Here is a 15,180-nt window from a genome sequence, read left to right as displayed (position 1 = left end):
TTATTTAATATAATTAATAAAAAAAAATATATATTTTTTAATTATTATTATTAATTAATTATTTTTTTATAATTTTTAATTAATTTTTTTAATGAATAAAAATGAATCAAATGAAGCCTTTTTTATTGATTTATTTATTTTTTTTAAGTCGCTGTAAGAGGATGATGAACAACAATGACAGAGAACGACTAAAAGATTAAAACTAAAAAAAATACAATTTTTTAATAAAAAAAAAATTAAATTATAAAAAAAAATCTACTTTACATGATTTTCTTCTTTAAAGACTGCCATTCTCTGTTCATTGTAATTTTTTTACAATAATTTTTAATAAAAAAAATGCCAAACGTATATTTTTAACAATATTTATTCTAAACATTATTGAATATACAATCATTAACTTTAAACTTGTGTTTCTGGAATTGATTGGAGGTTTCAGTTTATTTTCGTTTTATCCCTAAAATTTTTATGTATATATATTGGTATATTCCTAAAAAGAGGGCTAGGTATGTATATTGAGCCTAAAGGTGTATAATTAATACGATTATTTTGTTAAACTTATTTTTTATTGATTTTTTCTTTGTTTTCATTCCTAATAATCAAATCCTATAGAAAATATTGAGCTTCCTTGAAAATTCCTAAATACTGATTTTTTTTCGAATATAATTTTTTAATAATTTTTTTTTAATTTAATAAATTTGAAAGTTTAGACAAATACAACAACAACTAATTTCACGAAAAATGAAAACTCAACAAATATTTTTTTAACAGTTTTAACAACAAAAATTTTTTGGAAAATATTAAATTTAATGATATGAAAAAACTTGTTTGTTTGTTTGTTTTTAAAACGGAAAATTAGCAGTCTTTAAATGCACAAAATAAAGTAGATTTTCCATGTCGTGTGTAAATATCATTCGGACCGTATGTTTTCCCTGTAATTAAAGAAAGAACAAAATAAATGTTAAAATTGTTTGTTTTTTATGTTAAAATTAAATGTATTTTTATTCAGTTTTTTTTTTATCAATATATACTTTTATTATTTTTAAAGTAATATATTTACGTCTAAATTAATAGTTTATAATAATAATAATAAAATAATTATATATATTTTTTTTTTGTAAAAAATAGTTTAAAAAAGTATTAAAAATTATTATTATCAAAATTCAACTAAAAGTATATGATAAATTAGGATTATTAATATTTATTTTTGTATTAAAAATGATGAAAAATTTAATTAAAATATATAAAAAATTATTATTTTTAAAAAAAATATATTTTATTAATAATTTTTATTAGAAAAAAAATATTAATTTATTTTTTATTAAAAAAACATATTAATTTTAATTTCAAAAAAATAATAATATTTGTATTATTTTATTAAAAAAAATATTATTTATCATTAAAAATATAAAATTTAAATAAAAAAAAATAATAATATTTTCATTATTTTATTAAAAAAAATATAATTTATTATTTAAAATATAATAAATATTAAATTTTAATAAAAAAAAAATAATAATTTTTTATGAAAAAATAATTTTTCATCATATATAAATACAAAAAGTTAATATATATGTTGTACAAAGTTACAAAATTAAAATTTTTTAAATAGTTTATCTGAAAGTTAAGGTATTAACTTTGAATTTAACATAAAATGAGCATTTTTAAATAAAAAAAATTAAATTATAAATTTAAAAATATTAATATTCTACGTAGACATTGACTTCTACCGTTCTAAAGGAGGCAAATTTTTTACATTTTTATTTAGATTTTATATTTTTTTCATTAATGGGGTATACTAGGTATCATAATATATATCGATTACTTTTTTGTTATCTCACATTGAATTGCTTCATTTTAAAATGTATCGAAAATAAATATTATTTCTGTTCAATAAATATATATATTTTGTGTTCTGTATGATGATGGTGTTCTACGATTTTTTTTATTATTTTTAATTTTTTTGAATGGAAGAATGGATTCTAACATTTTTTTTCGAGGATGCTACGATTAAATATCGGTGAGCAAACTAGTTAACTCTCTACTGTATTTTGGGTGATTTCCTCAAAAATTTTTAATGGGAGTCCTAACTATGTATGTCGTTGTATTTCTTCCAAAGGGGTAAAATCTCTCACTAACTTTCAACTTTTTTTTTCGAAGTTTGCTTAGAATGCACTTGAATATTTTATATTTTATCCGATGGGCAATTATTTTGTTAAATTTCTTATTCCTATTTTTTTTTGTATTTTTCTGAAGCTACTGATATTTTTTTTTTCAAAAAGAATTTTTTTAAGCGACGGCATATTTTTTAAAAGCGATTTTTTTGCGTTTTTTTAGCTTGCTGATATTTTTTAAAAATAAATTAAGGGAAATTATGAAGAGGAATGTCGATAAATATTTAAAAAAGGAGGAAAAAATTAAAATTTATAAATATTTCAAGGGAAAAAAATAAAATTGTAATAAGTTAAAAGTCTATTAATCGTCCTAAAATTTAGAATAAATATAATAACAAAAGGCTGCAATTGTAACGCCAGCTGCTAAAGTAAATAATATTGACCTGCGCTTCTTCGATGTCAAGACAGAGTCTTCCATCTCCTTCTGTTTTCGCTTAATATCGCGAATTTTCTCCTCCATGTTTTTGTTGTTCTCCAAGCGTTTTCTGCGACGCACTTCCGTCGAGTTGTTGGGTGATGTTGTGCTAAAAAAATATTTTTTCAATAAAATTTCTTTAAAAATTCAATTTTTCGCTTACTTTTCATCGTCATTTCCGTTTCCATTGACTTCGCGACTCGTTTCGGGATCTTTTTCGATTTCGGCGACGTCCATTTCGCTCGCGTCCCGCAACAAATCGTCATCATTCTCCTCCTCCGACGTGTTAATACTGCGAATTATCTCCTCTTCGCCGCTACTGCTGCTGTCGTCGGAGTCGCTGCTGCTGTTTGTCGGGAGTTCGGGCAACGGGCGATTCGCCAAATGGTTTTCGGCATGCGACGCGGGCGCATTTTGTGATGCATCGTTGTTGTTTAGCTTGGATGATGTGTTGTTGTCGTAGGAAATTAGACCGCTGTGTTGCAAATGGAGTGATTGTGTACGTTGCGGAATTACCGGTGGTTCGTCGGGCTCCGTAAACATGCGATCCTCATTCGAGATAAGAGGGTCATCTTCGAGCGATTGAAATCGCTGTGGGAAAAAAATTGGAAATTTTGTTAAAATTTTATATTCGAAATATTTTTTTAAAACTTTTTTTGTCTTAAAATGCAAATTTTCTTTAAAAATGACGAAAAAATTAAACTAAATTTATCGAGAAGTCAAGTTTTAGGACTCAAAATGAAAATTTTTACTCAAAATTGATCAAAAATTAACTATTCATTGACATATTTTTAATTTTTGAATTTTTTTAGATTGTATTTGCCATATTTTGACTCATGATATCGAAAAAATTATTTTAAATTGTTAAAAAAAAAATGTTTACCCAACGAGTGTTTAAAATTTATCAAAAATCATTTTTTTTAACAAAAATAGAATTTTTTAAAAAAATTAATTAATTTTTTAATAAATTAATTCAATTTTTTACGAAAAACGTAAAAACTTCAAATTTTTTAATCCTAATTTTCAACTAAAAAAGATTCAAAAATTAATTAAAAATCGATTTTTTAAAAAAATGTTTTGAATTTTTAAAGAATTTTAGACCCTTAATTTTGCATTTTAACTCATATTTACGAAAAAATAATTTTAAAATCGACAAAAACTCAACTATAAAAAAATTTTAGAGCTTTGAATGTAAAATTTTTACTAAAACTGATGCCAAATAACTAACAAATTGATGAAAAAATCAATTTTAAGACAAAATTCTTAACTTTTGTTTCTAATTTTAACGTCAAAATAACTTCAAAGACCCAAAAATCATCAAAACTTACATTTTCTTTCAGGAATTTCATGCCTTCCAATATTGCTTTGTAGGAAAAATACAGCTGATCCGGTGTCTGAATCAACCCCATCCGATATTTACGTAACTCCATTAAGACTTCCTTGACCGAAACGTTATTTTCGCCAAATTTATCAATCTACAAGGCAAAATTTTGATTAAATTTTTGAAAATTTTCACTTTTTCAAGGACTTACAATGATCAAACAGCAATCCACAAGACAGAAAGTGCCTGATCTGCCGATTCCTGCGCTACAATGGACAACTGCGGGGCCTACATTTTCTTCCAAGACGCCTGCTTTTCTCACACTTTGCAAGAACTGCAAGAAAAAATTTTTAATTTTGAAATTTCATTGAAGATTTTAAGTTTTTTTACCTTCAAAAACGCAATTGGCGACGTTGGAATGCCAAAATCAGGCCAATTTGTGTAATGAAATTGAATTACTTCGCGCGATTTAGTCGAATCGACGTCAGTTATCCTTGAAAAAAATTAAATTTTAGTAAAAAATTGGGTAATTTTTGAGAATTTTCTTACTTGAACGTTCGTTTGCAGTAATTGCTATACGTTTCGCACTTGACATAATCGACTGTCAATCCAACTTCGGACAAATTTAGCTTCTGCCCGATCTTTTCGGGCCAGTAAAGGTGGCACTTAATATGACGATCCTCGATGAGTTTGTTCAACATCAATATTGCTTTTGAATTTTGTTCCCATACCATGAGCCAAAAGTGCGTTACTGTCGCTGGAAGGGGTCCTTGGCACAAAATGTACCGACGATTCGCCCGATCACACTAAAAATGGAAAAATTTTTTTGAGTTTCAGCCAAAAAAGTGATTTTTTTGTAACATACCTTCACAATATTGGCATTGATGTAATCAAAGTTCGTCCTTTGTAACTTGACGCGGGAATGATCGTACGGTTGGACGTCTCCATATCGATTCAATCGAATGTTTTTCTTCGATACATCCACGGAAAAGCCATTTTTGCGCGCTGCTGACACTGCATTGGCACAAATTTCCTGCGAAAAACGCGAAAAATTGATTAATTTTGATGAAATTGCGAGAAATATTCGAAGTTAAACCGAAATTCGTGGTAGAGAATGAACCAAAATTGAATTTCCGAGAAAAGGGGATAGCGAGATTTTGCATAATTTTTGTACAATCTCCTCCCGTACATAAATAAATGACCCAAACTGTGTCGTACTGCACCACCATATTGAAGTTTGTCATTTAAAAATCGTAATTTTCGCTCAAAACGAGAATTTTCTTTGTTTAGCACGACAAAACAATGCGATTGACCGAATTTTTGCGCCATGAATCGCTCGCATTCCCAAGAATTTCGTATTGATTCTGTGAATAAGACGAAACAAACAAATTTTTTTCCTCTTTTTTCGCAATTACCTGATACACTCGATTCCACGTTCGGTTCTTCTCGTATTCATTGTATTCGTCCTCGATGGAGTTTAGCATCTTGCTGTCGTGTGTTTGCTGCGTGATTTGAACTAAAATGTGCAATGTTTTCAACTAAAAACGCAACATTTCCGAGATTTGCAAAACTTTTGTTGATTTTTTAGATGAAATTTTGCCCTGTACCAAGTGTGCGTTATCACTTTCATTCGTCTCACACTAAAAGGACTTGAGTCGTATGAAAGTGATAAAATGGTAGATGGCGCTACAAGCACGAGGTCATATCCTATTTGGAGCCACCAAAGCGGATGTGCGGCATGAATTGGAACTGATTTCGTTTAAAAAAATAACAGTTAAAAAAATTATTTCATATTTAAATACCTAATTGAAAAAATAATTTAGTAATTTAAAAAAATATATCATGAATTAATAAAAAATAATTTAATAATAAAAATAATTAAAAAGATTAATTTGATACTTTAAAAAAATTAGTGTTTATTAATTGCATGTAATTAAATACCATAATGCATGCAGCATATTAAATAATGCTGCATTAAAAAAATTAATTTATAAATTTCAAAAATAATTTCATTTTCAAATGACGAAATAATTTTTTTTTCACACTAAATAAAAATAAATTAAATATTGAATAAATAATTGAATAAAAAAAATTTCAAAATTGATCAAAAAAAAATAAATAAATAAAAATATTTTAAAAATATTATTAATGATATCGAATACCGATTTTCAAATTAAGACATTTTTCAAATTAAAACATTTTTCAAATTTCAGAAATTTTTTACCATTACGTAGGTTAATATATCTGAAAATACCTATTTTCGTTAAACTAATATTTAAAGTCTAATTTTTAGTCTTTAATAGCTAACAAAAAAGTAAAAATATTTTATTTTTTTCTTTAAAAAAATTTTTTTTTCAAAATATTTTAATTTTCACATTTTACATGTCGACATGTAATTTTTATGCTACATGCATGTCGACATGTATATAGGGAGAACACTAAAAAAAATAATTTATATATGAAAATAATTATTAAATATTTCAAAAAATAACATGAAAATAAAAATAAATATACTTAATTATTAAAGAAATTAGTTTAAAAAAATATTTATTTATTTTTTCATTAATAGAAAAAATATTAATTTAATAATTAATAAAATAATTTAAAAAATTTAAAAAAAGTTTTAAAAGATTATTTACTAATTGAAAAATTTATTTTAATAATTAAAGAAAATAATTTAATTAGAAATAATAAAATAATTTTAATTATTCAAATAATACAAATAATTTTATGAATTAAAAATAAATAAATAAATTTAAAATAAATAATAAATAACGATCCAAAAAATTATTAATTTTTTTTTCATCAAAAACTTTTTTTTCAAAATTTATTTAATTAAAAAATTTAAAAAAAAAATAAACACTTTTTCTTTCAAAATGAACAAAATTTTTGTCTTTAATGAAATTTTAGTAGTTTTTGTGCAGTATTTACATTGATATGCATGATGGTTTTTTTTAAAATTGATCTCAAAATCATTTTTAAAAATTTAAACAAAAAAATTTCATTAAAATACTTGCCAAAAAATTTAAAAAAAAATTTTTTTTTGAAAATATTTTTAAAAAAAAAACAAACTATGTATGAAATTTCGTTTTTCGAGGAAAAAAAAAATTGTGCGCCAAAAAATATAAAAATTTGGGCAAATTTTTTAAAATATCTTATAAAATTTTTTAAAAAAATTTTCAAAAACATTTAAAAATGTCAACGGTAATTTTTTATCTTAAATCAAAAATTCAATTCAATATTTTTTTCGCAAAATCAATATAAAAATGTTAAATAAAAATGGTAATAAATAAATTTAAAATAAATAAATTTAAAAATAAAAAAAAAATTTAATTGATTCAATGAAAGAAAAAAAAAAATTAAAAAATTATAAAAATTTATACATTTAACAAATTATTTATTATTTGAAAAAATTAATTTAATAATTAAAAAAATTTAAATTCAATTTTTAATATGATTTATATAATTAATTAATTAATAATTTTTTTTTTAAATAAAACACCTCTTTTAAACTAGTTAAAATGTTTTTTATTTACTTGTCTCTGACACTATCAGAATTTTTATTTATTATAATTATTTTAATAAATTTACAAATATAATTAAAGAAAATTAAAATTTAACCCGAAATTATACTGCGAAAATTAATTTTAGGTTGTAGTGCAGCACAGTATTGGACGTTCTTAGTTAAATCTATTTACACTATAAATATTTTTTTTTATTTTTATTTTAATTTTCTAAAATAGAAAAAAATATCAACTATAATTCAAAAAAATGTTGATTTATTTTTCCTAAAATTTTTAATTATTTTTTTTTTAAATGTGATGAAATTTCTATTTTTATTTTTTAATTAATAAAGTTGCATTGGAAGGTATTTATCTACATTTTGATTAATTTTAAATAAATTTTTATTTTTTTGATATCCTGTTTTTATTTTTTAATCCTGTTCATTTCTGTCTAAAACGTTCGTGCAAATATTATTTATTTATTTTTTTTTAGTAAAAATTCTTCACGCCTTCACACTAAAATCTCTCTACTTTCTTCATGATTAAATCTTGGCACTTACAAATTTATAAATATTTTTTTTTATTTTTTAAATTGTATACGGAGTTTAAGATCAAAATAAAAATAGAAATAGGATGAAGACTTCTAGATTTAATTTTAAGCCTTTTTAAACTTCGATGTTTCAAGTATTTTTTTTTTAATATTTTTTTTTATCTAAAAATTATTTAAATTATTTTTTAAGTAATTTTTTTTAAATTATTTTTTGCCAATTAATTTTTTTTTTGTAATAAATTGGTGGTGTGACAGTGCATTAATTGTCTAGTTTTGCATTAATCCTTCTGGAAATGTCGAGTTAAGAATATTTTTTGGTGCTCCTGCTTGAGTGGTAGCTGTTGCTGAAGCGACAGATGCGTTACTCTTATTTTTATCGCTACTTAAAATGTTATTCTTATCAATATTATCACTAGATTGCTTTTGACTACCGCTAGAAGGAATCACAGGTTCATTATTTTTGTTGTTTGTGTTCGCGTTGCTGCCGCTCGAGCTGAAAATTTTGTCAAGTTGATCGTCTTTCTTTGATTGAATCACAGTGTCCTACAAAAAAAAAAAATGAAATTTTTATTAAAAAAAAAATTTTTAAATTAAATTTTTAATAAAAAAATTTTTTAAATTAAATTTTGGACAAAAAAATTTTTAAAAATTAAAATTTTAATAAAAAAAAAATTTTAAAAATAAAATTTTTAATAAAAAAAATTTTAAAATTAAATTTTGAATAAAAAAATTTTTTTAAAAATATAAAAAATTTTTTCAATAAAAAAATTAAAAAAGAATAAAAAAAAATTAAAAATTTTTTTTAATAAAAAAAATTTTTAAAATTTTTTTAAAAAAAATTTTTTAAAACTAAAAATTAAAAATTTTTTTAAAAATTAAATTTTGAATAAAAAAAAATAAATTTTTAATTAAAAAAAAAAATTTAAATTTAATTTTTAGTAAAAAAAAATTTAAAAATAAAATTTTTAATTAAAAAAAATTTTTTTAAATTAAATTTTTAATAAAAAAAATAAAAAAAAAATTAATTTTTTTAAATTTCTTACAATTTTTGCACTGGCAGCTACTGTTGCATCAAGACGTTTCTGAATTTCATTAATTTGGCGTTTCATGGTCTCGAGTTGTGTTTCGTAGAGTAACTCGTGCTTCTGAACTGTTGCATTTAGCGTCGTTGAGGCAGACTGGAGTGACTCAAACTGCAAGAAAATGTCATTTTTAAATCAAATTCATGAATTTTTCAGCAAAAAACTTACCTGTTTGCTCAAATTTGTCGTGTACAAGTTCTCGACGGAATACACGTGACTCGAAATGTTCAAGAAATTGTCACTCAACTCGTTCAGCTTGACAGTTTTGTTCTTCAGGTCGTCCTCGAACCACTTGAGTGACGCGATGAGCGTCTCGTTTTCCGTGTTTACGCGTTGCGACAAGTTGTTGAAGCGATCCTCGATGGACCGGATGAAGGTGTCGAGTTTCGTGCGCGTCGCATTATCGGCCACTGTTGGTAGAGTTAAGTTTTTGGTAGCTTCAAAGTTTGCTCTAATTTCAAGGACGGTATCGTTAAAGTGCTTCTGATTCTCCTTCAGGTCGGCATAGTCGCTCGATAGTTTCTCAATTTGACCCGTGAAGGCGGTGATTTGCGAGCCAAAGGTGGCGATGTTTGTTTGAAGCGAAAGAATTTGATTGGTTTGCGAGTCGGCGTTCTTTTCATCCAACTTTTCCGACAGTTTTGTTATCTAAAAAAATGAAAATTGTGATTTTTTCATGAAAATTGTTCGAAAATTGAATTTTACCTGCGTTTTAAAGCTTTTCAAGCTTGACTGGATTTCTTGAATGTGCTCAGAAAGTGTCGTTTGGTTCTGTTCCAACGCTTTTGACGTTTCATGCCACTTTTGGAGTGCTTCAGGGACATGTTGACTAGTTGCTGAAACTAAAGAAAATTTTTAAGAATTAGATTTTTTGTCTTTTTCGCTTATTCAAAGATATTTGGAGCTTCAAAAGAGTCAAAATTGTTTTGAATTTTGAGTTATATTTTAAATTTTTGAGAAATTTCGACCTCGAAATTAATTAAAATTTAAATTAATTAAATCTCGTTCTCAAAATGAACTTTTTGACCTCAAAATGAAGTTGTTCGTTCTCGAAATGAAATTTTTAGCTCTCGAAATGAACTTTTTTGATCTCGAAATGAAATTTTTAGCTCTCGAAATTAAATTTTTAGCTCTCGAAATGAACTTTTTAACCTCAAAATGAAGTTCTTCGTTCTCGAAATGAAATTTTTAGATCTCGAATTGAACTTTTTGAACTCAAAATGAAGTTCTTCGTTCTCAAATGGAACTTTTGTCTCATTTTTTTTGAATTTTCTCAAAATTCAAAACATTTTAAACTTCCGCATCCCTCTAAAAAACACTTAAAAATAGCAAAAAACCTTGTTCAATCCGAATTCGATAATCCGTAATTTGCGCCCGTATATCAAAGTACAGCCAATAAACAAAGCCCAAGGACAACAACATGCTTGTCACCAACAAAAACGGCCCGCAAGATCGCAAAAACGAAATCCTATTCGCTCTCGCTCTCGACGACGAATGACTTTTGGTCCAAACATACTCGTCCTGCTCATCCGTGCTCTGCGACAACAACTGATCATGTGAATTTATGCCATTTCCCGAGCGATTTCCCACGCTACTACCTCTCGAGGAATGCGCCACAAGGGCATCCAGTTCACGACGCTTTCGCATTTTCTTGCCGCCGCCACGCAACGGCACCGCAATATGACCCGTCGACTCCATTTTTTCGCAGAAATGGAAAAATGTGCTTCGAACCGCCAGAAAAATTCGTCAATAAATTAATAATTTATGTGTCAATGTTAGTACAAGGAATGTACGCGACACACACGGATGATGGCACACAGAAGCAAGTATCGATTTTCTGGATGTGTGTTTTTTTTCTTTGTTTTTCACTTGTAAAAAAAATGTTTTCTGCTCTAAAACACTCAAGGGAATGATTTTTAATCACTTTTCATGTCATTAAGGCCTTAATTCGTCAAAAATTAACAATTTTTTTTGAAAAAATGTCTTTTTTTGGTAATTTTTTAAAGGAATTTTTTGAAATTTAATATTTTTGTAACTTTAACTGTTCTCGTAAACGTTCCATTCTTCGTTAAAATCCGATAAAACTCAAAAATTTAACAAGAAAATGTCTTTTTTCGTTCACACTTTTGTGACGAGACGTTTTCACAACCTTTTTCCTCTTATCTATTTCACTGTCGTCTTTCGAAAAAAGGAGAGTATTGAATATTAATGTTAAGGCTGTGTTCCGTGTGTGCCTTGCGACGTATATTTATAGCTATACCACCCCCGTATGGGCACGGAAATTGTATTTTCCCCTGTATGACCTTTGTGACGTCACGAAAATCGGTGGCGTTTGACGAAATTTCTCACTTTCTCGTGAATTTTCCTCTTCCGTGGACAGGTTTTCAGGCGCTCAAGTGCATTTGTTATTGGTTTTCGGAGACAATAGATCCCGGGCGCATGCGCGACGTAACTTACACAAACAAATTCTTAGGGATGACGGAAAATCTCCCCCACGAAATTAATTTTTCGCTTAATTTTCATCTAAAAATTTTAATTTTTTACCTTTTTGCAGCTCAATTTCCAATCTCCGGTACTCGGCATGCACCACAGAGCTAATGTACGAGATAATTAACAACCAACTGCATATCATGAGCACAGCAGCCCACAATCCGAAGCTCTTGCATTGGAAGCACGGCGATTCCCTGCCATGATTTACGTGCTTTGCGGGTGTACGAGATCGTGTTTTCCTAAAAACAATAAAAAAATTAAAAATAAAAATCAGAAAATCATGTGAATGTCGCTATCTTATCTCGATACGTTCCGACGACGACGAGATTTATAGCGAGATAAGCGAATTTTTCGTACCTCTTAACCTTCCGTTTTCTCTGTAGCGAAATTTCGGGCAGATCCAGGTCCGGCAAGTCGCTGCTCTTGTCATCGTCGCTGAAATTCAGGAGCTTGAACGACTCGTTGTTGTTAATTTTGATATTGCTTTGCATAGTTGAACGGCGTTTCTCCGCATAAATGGAATTTTGGCGTAAAGGTGTGACAGTTGCAAGGTGAGAAGCACAATTTTCACGCTAAAATGATTTTTTGTGAGACATTTTTTGGAGATTTTTCCGTGAAAGCCTTGCGTTTTTCTTATTTATTTTGATAATAAATGCGTCCCACGGAGAATTTGGGATGAAATTTGCGTCCCATGAGGTATTTCGGGTTTTGGATGTTGAAAGTTTTTGTCTTGGGAATGAGATTTGAATGATTTGTTGGAGGAAAAACTGTTTGAAAATTAGATTTTTGATGAAATTCTTTTAAAAGTCAACCTTTTTGTGAATTTTTTCATCTCTGATACGATTTGAGGTTCTAAAATTAAATTATTGAGCTGTTTTGAAGTTTTCTTTTAAAGTTTTATTTATTTCTGAAAATAAAAAATAACAAAAAATTACTGTTTTGTATAAAAATTCAACAAAATCTAAAAATTATCTTACCTTTTTAAACATTTTTTGTAGTTTTTGAGCTCTCCTTTGAGATTTTTTCAATATTTATCAAAATAATAAAAATTTAGCTTTAAAATATTACTCTTTAATCAATTTGAGCTTTAATTTGAACTTTTTTTTCTGAAATGATAAAAAAAAAAATATAAAATTTCAAGAATTTTTTACCTTAATGAACATTTTTTATGAAATTTGAGCTTTTCTGTGGATTTTCCATCTCTTATTAATGAAAATGTTTAAAATTTAAAAAAAATACTTTTGACCCATTTTGAAAATTAATTTATTTTTTTTTATTTCTGAAAAAAATTGAAGAAAACTTAAAGTTTTGTACAAAAATTTCAAAAACTTTTAAATATCTTACCTTTTTTGACAATTTTTGTCTTCCTCAAATAGAAGTTTTCATTAAAAAAATTCTGAGAACGTCAGTTTTGAAATAAAATTTTCAATTTTATAGCCTAAAAACGAAAAAAAAATATTCTTAATGTCATTTATGTTGATTTTTTAAAATATTTTAAAAATAATAAATTTATTTATTTAGTCAAAGAGCGAATTTTAAGCAATTTTTAATTCACCTAATGTTTTAAAAAACATTTTTGACCCTTTTCAAGCCTGAAAATAAAAAAATATGTTAAAACATGTTTCAATTTAATTAATTTTTTAAAAATATTTTATTTTTATTTATTTTATTTTATTTTAAGATTTTTAAAAATAATAATTATTTTCTTATATTTCATAAAATTTAGCAAAAAAAATAAGAAAATAATTTTTTTTTTTTGTAAATCATTTTTTGACGAATTCAAGTTAAAAAAAATAATAAGGAGAAAATTCACTTCTTCCTTTTAAAATAAAAATTTATAAAAAATATGAAAAAATTGAAAAAAATATATAAAATATTTAAATATAAAAATTAAAAAAAAATAATTAATAATTTTAAATAAAAAAAAAATCTATTTTTTCATTAAAATTAAAATCCAAATTTAATAAAAATCTTACCATAATTTCACTTTTTTCCCGATAAACTTTTAAAAATCCATCAAAAAAGTAATTAAGCTACTTGAGACATCCGTAAGGAAACGCCCGGTATTTTTTTAATTACTTTTTTCTTACTTCTGTTTACCTCACGCTTCTTCACAACAAAAAAAAAATGTTGATCACTGAAAAAAAAACAAATTTCTGTTAACTTGTCAAAATTGATTAAAAAGTTGCAACCCGTTGACTTTTTGAGAGACATAGCGCCACATCATTAAAAATGAGTTCTATCTGTCTGTCTTTTACATTCCTGCCTACTTTTTCGTAAAAAAACATAACTTAATACACAAACGATCGTCGTCTCCGTCTCTCGTCGTCGTTGCTGGCTGCAATGGCATCAAGATAAAATCCATGTTTTATTTTTATTTGTACATGATGTAGTTCAAGAAAGTTAGCTGTAATGATAATAATAATAGGCAACAACGTACGAGAAGAGCGCAGAAAAAAACATGTGTCCAATTGGATTAAAATAAAAGTTGAAATGCAAGCGCGACGCGGAGAGAGAGATAAATGTAAATATGTGAAGAGAAGAAATTCTTTTACGTTTTGTTTGAATTTTTTCTTTTTTTTTTTTTGCCAACAGGTAAGCAGCAAAGTCAGCGCCACGATTGCAAATTCCGAAAAAAAAAATAAATTTATCGAGATAATTCGAGAAAAACAAGTGATTGCAAAAACATTCGCGATATTATTGGCAATTTATCCCGATATCGGTTGATCGTTCTGCTCTATTGTACTGAAAATTCCACAGCTATTATTTCGCTGCTTGGCAGAAAAAAAAATAGTTTTGAGTGAGCGCGCGTAAGATATTTTGCAAAATTCAACTAGAAACGACATGAAAAATGGGAAGGTAACTTTGATCTAATATAATGATAAAATTGTTTTATTCATTGTTTGTCTGCGAAACGATCTAGCAGTCTGCCAATTATTATTATTATTATTGAATGCGGAGCGCGATTTATTCCTTAGGAAAAATAAATTTCAAAAGTTCTTGTTGTTACACGAGAGAGAGAGAGAGAAAAACAACGGCACGAAAAAAAGTTAGCATTGTGTTGGAAGGTAGCTTAAGGGCATTCGATTCGCGCAAGAAATGTGCGATTTTGTGCCGAACCGGTTGGAAGGCGTTGTTGTCGGAGATTAAAAAGTGTTTCGAAATTTTTTTTAATAGAAAATGGGTTAAAGTAAGACGAATTTGCGTGAAAACAAGAAAATTTTGAGGATTTGAAGAGTTTTAAAGTCAATTTTCATCAAAAAAAGGTAGTTTGAACCGATTTAAACGGTTAACCGATAAAAATTTGAAAATCGCTTCATAGCTAATTCAAGAAAAAATTTCTGAGTAAAATTTCAAGTTATTTTAAAAGTGTTTATTGAATAATTAACAAAAATAAAAAATTGATTTTTCAGCATTTTTTAGATGTTTTAAATTTATTAAAATTTTTATTATTTTATTTTTTTTTTTAAATTTATTCATAAAAATCTAAAATATTCTAAAAAAATAATAAATTAAAAAAAATATTTTACCTTTTAATTGATTTTAAATAATTTTTTATTCTTTGACCTTTAATTTTATTTTTTTTTCCAAAATTGAAAAATATAGTTGAATTAGAGCCAGGTTTCTCATTTTTACGAAAAATCAATG

At 26.0% G+C, this 15,180-nt stretch overlaps 2 protein-coding genes across 4 annotated transcripts; both read right to left on the bottom strand.

Moving 5' to 3' along the window:
• Positions 1-649: 649 nt before the first annotated feature.
• On the bottom strand, positions 650-5,496 carry LOC134829651 (tyrosine-protein phosphatase non-receptor type 61F). 2 transcript variants are annotated; one of them, XM_063842847.1, is made up of 9 exons: positions 5,323-5,496; positions 4,773-4,940; positions 4,457-4,713; positions 4,298-4,400; positions 4,119-4,241; positions 3,915-4,061; positions 2,750-3,177; positions 2,555-2,695; positions 650-929 (listed from the first exon to the last, which is right to left on the bottom strand). In XM_063842847.1, exons 1-9 carry the CDS (start codon positions 5,389-5,391, stop codon positions 908-910), a joined length of 1,458 nt encoding a protein of 485 aa, XP_063698917.1. In that variant the 5' UTR covers positions 5,392-5,496; the 3' UTR covers positions 650-907. The 2 variants fall into 2 exon arrangements, with proteins under 2 accessions (XP_063698917.1, XP_063698916.1); XM_063842846.1 differs by lacking the exon at positions 650-929 and having other exon boundaries at positions 2,437-2,695.
• Positions 5,497-7,536: 2,040 nt separating this feature from the next.
• On the bottom strand, positions 7,537-12,183 carry LOC134830997 (uncharacterized). 2 transcript variants are annotated; one of them, XM_063844623.1, is made up of 6 exons: positions 11,890-12,183; positions 11,587-11,771; positions 9,748-9,884; positions 9,211-9,690; positions 9,004-9,153; positions 7,537-8,503 (listed from the first exon to the last, which is right to left on the bottom strand). In XM_063844623.1, the coding sequence occupies exons 1-6, from the start codon at positions 12,021-12,023 to the stop codon at positions 8,228-8,230; spliced, it is 1,362 nt and encodes a 453-aa protein (XP_063700693.1). In that variant the 5' UTR covers positions 12,024-12,183; the 3' UTR covers positions 7,537-8,227. The 2 variants fall into 2 exon arrangements, with proteins under 2 accessions (XP_063700693.1, XP_063700692.1); XM_063844622.1 differs by lacking the exons at positions 11,587-11,771; positions 11,890-12,183 and adding an exon at positions 10,380-11,200.
• Positions 12,184-15,180: the final 2,997 nt, after the last annotated feature.

This window comes from Culicoides brevitarsis, chromosome 2 (genome assembly GCF_036172545.1).
Source record: "Culicoides brevitarsis isolate CSIRO-B50_1 chromosome 2, AGI_CSIRO_Cbre_v1, whole genome shotgun sequence".
In the NCBI taxonomy this organism is placed as follows: domain Eukaryota; kingdom Metazoa; phylum Arthropoda; class Insecta; order Diptera; family Ceratopogonidae; genus Culicoides; species Culicoides brevitarsis.
Note: the sequence above shows the minus strand (reverse complement) of the source record. Positions and strands in the feature narration are given on the sequence as shown.

Excerpts from the sequence above, each read along its gene's own strand:
- LOC134830997 (XM_063844622.1), bottom strand. The coding sequence starts at position 10,740 with ATGGAGTCGACGGGTCATATTGCGGTGCCGTTGCGTGGCGGCGGCAAG. Across the intron at positions 9,691-9,747 it reads TGAAAAGCTTTAAAACGCAG|ATAACAAAACTGTCGGAAAA; the intron begins GTAAAATTCAAT and ends TCATTTTTTTAG. Across the intron at positions 9,154-9,210 it reads CGACAAATTTGAGCAAACAG|TTTGAGTCACTCCAGTCTGC; the intron begins GTAAGTTTTTTG and ends ATTTTCTTGCAG.
- LOC134829651 (XM_063842846.1), bottom strand. The coding sequence starts at position 5,391 with ATGCTAAACTCCATCGAGGACGAATACAATGAATACGAGAAGAACCGA. Across the intron at positions 4,941-5,322 it reads CGTGGAATCGAGTGTATCAG|GAAATTTGTGCCAATGCAGT; the intron begins GTAATTGCGAAA and ends CGTTTTTCGCAG. Across the intron at positions 4,242-4,297 it reads CGCCAATTGCGTTTTTGAAG|TTCTTGCAAAGTGTGAGAAA; the intron begins GTAAAAAAACTT and ends TTTTTCTTGCAG.